This window comes from Otolemur garnettii, unplaced genomic scaffold (assembly GCF_000181295.1).
Source record: "Otolemur garnettii isolate 467f Iridium unplaced genomic scaffold, OtoGar3 scaffold00256, whole genome shotgun sequence".
Lineage (NCBI taxonomy): Eukaryota > Metazoa > Chordata > Mammalia > Primates > Galagidae > Otolemur > Otolemur garnettii.
In genome coordinates, this window is record NW_003852651.1 from 1143996 (window position 1) to 1151744 (window position 7749).

The following is a 7749-nucleotide window of genomic DNA, read 5'->3' on the forward strand; positions in this document are numbered from 1 at the left end:
TCACAGCAACCTCCAACTCCTGGGCTCAAGCGAGTCTCCTGCCTCTGCCTCCCAAGTAGCTGGGACCACAGGCGCCCGCCACAATGCCCGGCCATTTCTTTTTGGTTGCAGCCGTCATTGTTGTTTGGCGGGTCCGGGCTGGGGACTCGAACCCGCCACCTTAGGTGTACGTGGCTGGTGCCTCAGCCGGTTGAGCCATAGGCGCCGAGCCATGTCACTATCTTTATAGAATTCCTTTCAGAATTGTGTGCATTTGCATTGAAGTAATGTTCCATATATTCAGTACTTCCTCTGACACTTTTGCTGCCATCTGCATCTCTGTCTTGTGCTGAATATAGACAGACATGGTGACAGGCTCTCTAGGTTCCCAGGGTAGCCTGGCCTTGATTAAGGTGTCAACAAATTTTGGGTCGGTAAATTATGGCTATTTTATTTATTTATTTTTTCTTTTGTAGAAAATAAAAAGCCAGGTAAAGTTTCCAAAGGCTGCAAGAAGGTAAGTTGGCCCTACTGTGAGGTAAGATGTGTCCTTTCAGGGGGATGAGGTCAGGAAAACATTGTCTGCCCTAGGAGAGGCCCACAATACCCAGTAGATAATGGATGACTCTGGGCAGAGTACCACATTGGAATCAGTGATCTAGCTTTCCTGCCCTTTTTTAAGTGGCTGCAGTAGAGAATCATCAGTGTTTATCCACCATAAGCCATATGTTGTTTTGTGCTTGATTTATCTTGGTAGGGATTATTACCTCCATCTCAGTGAGAGAATTCCTAGGTTCAAGGTTACACAGATAGGACTTAAGTCTGTCCTAATTCTCTGTTGTTTATTGGGGGGGAGGAAGGGGGCCAACAGATCCTGGATCTCCTGGTCCTACTGGGAAATGTATGGGTAATTGAGGCTTAGGGTAGAGCCGTGAGAAGAAATGGTATAGAGAAGGCTTGAGTTCTCACATTTTATTATGAGTAAAGCTCTGAAACTTTAATCAGCCCTCCAGAATCCCTTGAAGGCTAGTGAGAACACAGATTCTGGGCCCTACCTCAAAATTTCTGATTCAGTAAGTCTGGCACAATATCCTATACTTTATCTTTCTATCAAGTTCTTAGGTGCTGGTCGTCCAAGGACCACATTTTGAGAGCTACTTACCTAGAAACCTTTTTACTGGGCCTTAGGAAACCTTCCCAGCTGCCCCCACTCCTCCGAGTTCTTCAGTCCTTGCCTGGCTATGGGGCAGTGGGGGTACTCTTTTCAGCCGGATGGAAGAGATCTCTGAGAACAGAGCCTTTTTTCTCTATTCTCTTTTCTTTCTCCTGTCAACAATGTACCTACTCTTCTCTGAGCAGCTTTAACCTCTGTCCTCTCTCCCCTGGAGATTATTTCCATTGGTTTATTATCTCTTTTTTATGTGTATTTCTCTTATGACCAGCCTGCAAAGCAAAATGAGAAGAAAGCAAACTCCATAGTGCCCTCAGCTCCCCAGTTTATTCACTCCAATGATCACCATAACCGAGAGGCTGAATTAAAGAAGAAGAGGGTAAGCCTTTACCTTGGGAGAGACAGAGGCTCTGGCTTAAATGCTAGGTCTATAGAAGTGTCCAGGTGGAAGAGCAAAGGCCAGAGTTGTTAGGGTTGTTGTGGTTATTTGTGGAAGGGGGACAAGAAGTCGGTTACCTTGATACTGGATTTAGTAGTGTCTCTATTTGTTCACCTTCTCCTTACACACTCAGTCCATTGCTGTCTGGCTTATGCTCCCACTGCTCCACTGAAATTACCCCTGCTGGCCTTGCTGGTATCTTCCCAGATATCAAATTCATGGATAGTTTTCTTCCCTCATTTTAGTGGAGTACTCAGCATTTCAGACCATGCTTTCCTTAAAGCACTCTTAATTTTGACTTTCACATCATTTTACTTTCCTTCATGTCCTCCTTCCTCTTTGATAAACCTTTTGCAGTCTTTTACTGTTCTTTCTTCTTCCTGATATTTAAGTGTTGGAGCATCCCAGGCCTCATTTCACCTCTGATTTGTTTTTTTTTTTGAGACAGAGTCTCATTTTGTTGCCCTGGGTAGAGGGCTGTGGCATCATAGCTCACAGCAACGTCAAACTCTTATTGGGCTCAAGCGATTCTCTTGCTTCAGCCTCCTGAGTAGCTGGGACTATAGGTGCTTGCCACAATGCCCGGCTATTTTTAGAGATGAGGTCTTGCTGTGGCTCAGCAAGTGTGTCTTGAACCTGAGCCACCACACCCGGCCCTCTCCTCTGGTCTTAAGTAGTTTTGTCTAGAAAGCATTCATTCTCTGCTTCATACACTTTTCTTTTTATTTTTCTCTTCCACTCTTTTCCTCCCTTCATCTTTCTGTCGTTTTTTTCCACTCAAATCCTCATTTCCTGCTGTTGTGTCTGTCCCCTCCCTATGTCTCTGCTCTTCCCACCATCATCATATCACACTGTTTTCTCTGTTAGTCATCTGTTCCTCCCTTAAGGCTGCAGATCCATTCAGCTACAGTCTCAGCATCTGTTCACTTGTTAGGTGGAGGAGATGAGGGAGAAGCAGCAAGCTGCCCGGGAGCAGGAGAAACAAAGACACAGGAGCATGGAGAGCTACTGTCAGGATGTCCTGAGACGCCAGAAGGAGTTCGAACACAAGGTGAGATAGCAGCCCTACCCCCTGAGTGAGACTGCTGTGGGTTTATTCAAAAGCAATTTTTACTGTTTTGACAGGGAAAGAGGAAGGATTTGAGTGAGGTTGCTGGAGTGGAAGGAGGATATCAGTGCAGAAAGGATGGAGACAGTTGGGTATAGAGGGAGGGAGGAAGTCTGAGAGATAAAATGCCATTTTGAGCATTACCTATAACTGGCCATCCCTGGAGCTCTTCTCTTCCAGGTTGAATCTAGAGACTAGAGCTCGAAGAGGTGTGACTAGAGGACAGGAGTAGGGGAAAAGGGAGTTAGAGTATGAGAGGATGATTGAGAGATAGGAGCACATATGAGGGGGTATTATCTTCCTTCTGGGGCTTCTTGCTGCTTTTTTGGCAGATTTTTTTTTTTTGAGACAGAGTCTCAAGCTGTCACCCTGGGTAGAGTGCTGTGGCATCATAGCTCACAGCAACCTCCAACTTGGACTCAAGAGATCCTCTTGCTTCAGTTTTTTGATTTTTCGTAGAGATAGGGGTCTCATTTTTGCTCAGGTTGGCCTTGAACTCATGAGCTCAAGCAGTCCCCCTGCCTTGGCTTCCCAGAGTGCTAGGATAATAGGCATGAGCCACTGTGCCCGGCCTCTGGCAGATGTTCTTATTTCATACATGGAATATGCACTTGCTGACTCACATTTTCTTTTTTGATATTTGGTGCATATTTTGCCTCCCCTATTCCATATTCCCAGTACATTGTTTTTCTCACACCTCCTTCTGCTGTTCCTCCCTTGCACAGTCATGTGCACACTCACACTTCCAGGTAGTCTTCAAACACATGCATGCACATAGGAATATTCTCAAAACATATTTTGGGATTCATGAGTTTGAACACCACCTGGAGGTCTGAGTGTGCACATGCACACATGCACCATGTGGGTTTGTCCATTCTTCTAGTTCCTGGCTTTGTTGCTTGGTTGGTCAAAGCTATACTTCAGTGGGTTGAGATGCACTTGGCTTCCCCAGCCCCCTATGGTTTCCAAAGGCCTGGCCCCCTTTCTCTCTCTCTCTCAAAGGCCCTCTCCTTCTCTCTCTCTCCTTCCCCCTTCTCCTCTGGACCATTTTTTTTTCTCTTTTAGGAAGAAGTTTTGCAGGAGTTAAATATGTTTCCTCAACTGGATGATGAGGCCACAAGGAAGGCTTATTACAAGGAGTTCCGTAAAGTACAGGGATCCATTTCTTTTTTTTTTTTTAACTTATTGTTGGGGATTCATTGAGGGTACAAGAAACCAGGTTATATTGATTGCATTTGTTAGGTAAAGTCCCTCTTACAATTATGTTCTTTTTTTCTTTTTTTGAGACACAGTATGTTGCCCTTGGTAGAGTGCTGTGGTGTCATAGTTCACAGCAACATCAAACTCTTGGGCTTAAGCAATTCTCTTGCCTCAGCTTCCCAAGTAGCTGGGACTATAGGTGCCCACCACAACGCCTGGTTATTTTTTATTTTGTTGCAGTTGTTTAGCTGGTCCAGGCTGGGTTCGAACCCATCACCCTTGTATGTGGCTGGCACTGTAACCCCTGTGCTATGGGCCCCAAGCCAGGGATCCATTTCTTAAGGCCTTTTGGGAAGGGCCCCAATCTAGTCCCATTTCTTCCCCAATTCTGTTTTTTCCTCAATAAGATGGAGACCTTTTCTTTCACAGTCCTGTGTAACTTCTCTTCTTTTCCCTTCCTTCATCCCTCTGTCCTCTACCCTGCAGGTGGTAGAATACTCTGATGTGATTCTGGAAGTCCTAGATGCCAGAGACCCGTTGGGCTGCCGCTGCTTCCAAATGGAGGAGGCTGTCCTGCGGGCAGAAGGCAACAAGAAGCTGGTCTTAGTCTTGAATAAGATTGGTGGGTGTTGGGTGGGATTGGGTAAGATGGGAAAGGCTCTAGGCCTTTTGAAATTCTTGTCTTAGACCAGCCACTGAGACCCAGCAACTCACTAACTTACTGGTATTTATACTAGTCATGCTAGTAGAAATACTTTTTTTTTTTTTTTTTGCAGTTTTTGGCCGGGGCTGGGTTTGAATCTGCCACCTCCGGCATATGGGGCTGGCGCTGCCCCAGAAATTCTTGTTTTAATTTCCAAAGTCAGAAATGCTGTCTGAACACCCACACACACACATACAGTATAGTGCAGGTTGGGAATGGAGTCCAAGCCTATTTGCCTTTTAGTCCCATGTTCTTGCCATTTTGAGCCATCTTTGTGACTAGACCACCCTGGAAAACTCCTCTCTTCTCCCCAGGCTAGAACCCAAAGCCTGGTGCAGAAGAGCACAGTGATCTCAGGAGTCACTCAGGTTTGAGTTGCATCTCACCTGTGCTATTTTCTCTGAGATACTGGACAAGTCATGTCACCCCTGAGAAATTAACGTTTCTCTAGCTATGAAATGGCCCATGAGTGTTCTAGCCTTATTAATTTGTTTTGAGAATTATTATTATTATTACTATTATTTTGCAGTTTTTGGCTGGGGCTGGGTTTGAACCCGCCACCTCCAGCATATGGGGCAGTGTCCTACTCCTTTGAGCCATAGCACTACCCTATTATTTTTTTTAGACACAGAGTCTCACTTTGTCACCCTCAGTAGAGTACTGTGGCATCACAGCTCACAGCAATGTCCAACTCTTGGGCTTAGGCAATTCTCTTAGCCTCCTCCTGAGTAGCTGGAACTACAGGTGCCCACCACAATGCCTGGCTATTTTTTTGTTACAGTTTGGCTGGGGTATATGGGGCTGGTGCCCTACTCACTGAGCTGTAGGCACCACCCTGTTTTGAGAATTAATGATAGAAAGTGCTTGGTACATGGTTAGTACTGCACACATGGTGGCCATTCTTATCAGGGTTTTTCTTGACATTTGGTCCAGCTTAGAATGATCTAGAGAGAAGATGGGAAACACAATATTTCAGAGGCCTCTGGTACCCTGGGAACTCTGTATTGGAAGGAGGGTGTTGGGACCAAACAGGCAGTTTGCCCATGTACCCTGAGGGAACAGAGGACCCCTCAGGGAGGGCCAACTGGCCCCATAGACCAGACTGTCCTTTCTAATTCTAGCCTGCGGAATGACAGGGCCAGCAGAGAGACCTATTTGTAGGAGATAGGTCTAGCCTTGGGGGTGGGTAGATATGTCTTTGGAGTTAGTCATGGAGGTGTGTTCTCTTTACCAGCCCCATCTGTTCCTATTTTCCTCAGACCTGGTCCCCAAGGAGGTTGTAGAGAAGTGGCTGGATTACCTTCGGAATGAGCTGCCTACTGTGGCTTTCAAAGCCAGCACCCAGCATCAGGTCAAAAACCTGGTAAGCCTGGGGCCAGGGGCATCTTGCTTCTTTCTAGGTAGCTTGGGGCCAAGGTTAGGGGTTGTAACTTGGATCAGGACCTCTAACCCTTTAGTAATTGAACTAGGCCTTCACTTACGAACTTTTCACTCTTCTGAGTGAATTCTTAATATTATTTCCTTTTGTAGAGACAGAGTCTCACTCTATTGCCCTCAGTAGAATGCCCTGGCATCACAGCTCACAGCAACCTCCGGCTCTTGGGCTTAGGCAAGTCTCTGGCCTTAGCCTCCCGAGTAGCTTTGACTACAGGTGCCTAACACAATGCCTGGCTATTTTTTTTGTTGCAATTTGGCTAGGGCTGAGTTTGAATCTGCCACCCTCGGTGTATGGGGCTGGCACCCTACTCACTGAGCCGCAGGCACCACCTCTTAATATTATTTTCACTGAATTCTTTCCTATATAATTGCTTTTCATGAAATATTTGTTTTTCAGCCATCAGGATAATCCATACTATCTATAAGAAATTTCGAAAATACATTTAAGTACTTGTTAACTTAAAAATATGTATATAGGCTCAGCTCCCATAGCTCAGTGGTTAGGGTGCCAGCCACATACACTGGGGCTGGTGGGTTCGAACCTGGCCTTGGCCTGCTAAACAATGACAACTACAACCAAAAGAAAGCCGGGTGTTGTGCTGGGTGCCTGTAGTCCCAGCTACTCGGGAGGCTGAGGCAAGAGAATCACTTGAGCCCAAGAGTTTGAGGTTGCTGTGAGCTGTGACTCCACAACACTCCACCGTGGGTGACAAAGTGAGACTCTGCCCCCCCCCCAAAAAATATATATATATACTTCCATTCATTTTTCTGTTTAGAACAAATCACACTACTTCACAATCCTTTGGGTCAGACACCATCTTATCCCTGCATACATAGGGAGGGTGCTGAAGCCCAGAGAAGGCAAATAGGCTTTGCAGGGCATAACCTGTGAGTGGTAAGCTGGAACTCAAACCTGGCCTTTCTAGAGCTAGGACACTATCCTGCTGTTGCTAAGGGAGGCAAAAGATACATGCTGAGGCAGTGGTAGACAGGGACTGAGAAAACTGGAGATGCAAAGACAGTGGAGGGGGCAGTAAGGAAGTGGCAGGTGTTCAGGGACTTACATGGGAAGCCCTTCATTTTAGACTAAGGAGCTCAGTGATCATATGGAGGCCTGAAAGTTGGAAATCTGAGCTCATAACCACATTTCCCACCCAGTGCCTATTTTTTTTTTTTTTGAGACAGAGCCTCAAGCTGTCACCCTGGGTAGAGTGCTGTGGCATCACAGCTCACAGAAACTTCCAACTCCTGGGCTCAAGCGAGTCTCTTGCCTCTGCCTCCCAAGTAGCTGGGACCACAGGTGCCCGCCATAACGCCTGGCTATTTTTTGTTGCAGCCATCATGGTTCGGCGGGCCTGGGCTGGATTCGAACCCGCCACCTTAGGTGTATGTGGCTGGCGCCTTAACCACCAGTGCCTATTCTTTTCTCTTATTTTCCCATCTGATGTCTTTTCTGTTACTTGTTTTCCAGAATCGTTGCAGTGTGCCAGTGGAGCAGGCCTCTGGGTCACTGCTGAAAAGCAAAGCCTGCTTTGGAGCTGAAAATCTCATGAGGGTTCTGGGGAACTATTGCCGTCTTGGTGAAGTGCGCAGTCACATCCGTGTGGGTGTTGTGGGTAAGGCCTGGCAAGCAGTTATGGGGCTCAGGCTCCTTCTTGGCTGGGATTTCACTGGAGGAAAGGATGCTGGGAACTTTGTGTTGCCTTTTTTTT

The 7749-nt window shown here is 46.5% G+C and overlaps 1 protein-coding gene across 2 annotated transcripts in view; it reads left to right on the forward strand.

Annotated features, from left to right (window-relative positions):
* Positions 1–7749, forward strand: part of GNL3L (G protein nucleolar 3 like) — a 33403-nt gene that overhangs the window by 12362 nt on the left and 13292 nt on the right. For both annotated transcript variants that reach the window (XM_023508547.1, XM_023508546.1), the window contains exons 3-9: positions 456–496; positions 1422–1529; positions 2524–2640; positions 3763–3846; positions 4384–4519; positions 5860–5963; positions 7509–7653. In XM_023508547.1, the coding sequence (XP_023364315.1) occupies positions 456–496; positions 1422–1529; positions 2524–2640; positions 3763–3846; positions 4384–4519; positions 5860–5963; positions 7509–7653 (735 nt within the window). The remainder of the gene's footprint in view (positions 1–455; positions 497–1421; positions 1530–2523; positions 2641–3762; positions 3847–4383; positions 4520–5859; positions 5964–7508; positions 7654–7749) is intronic.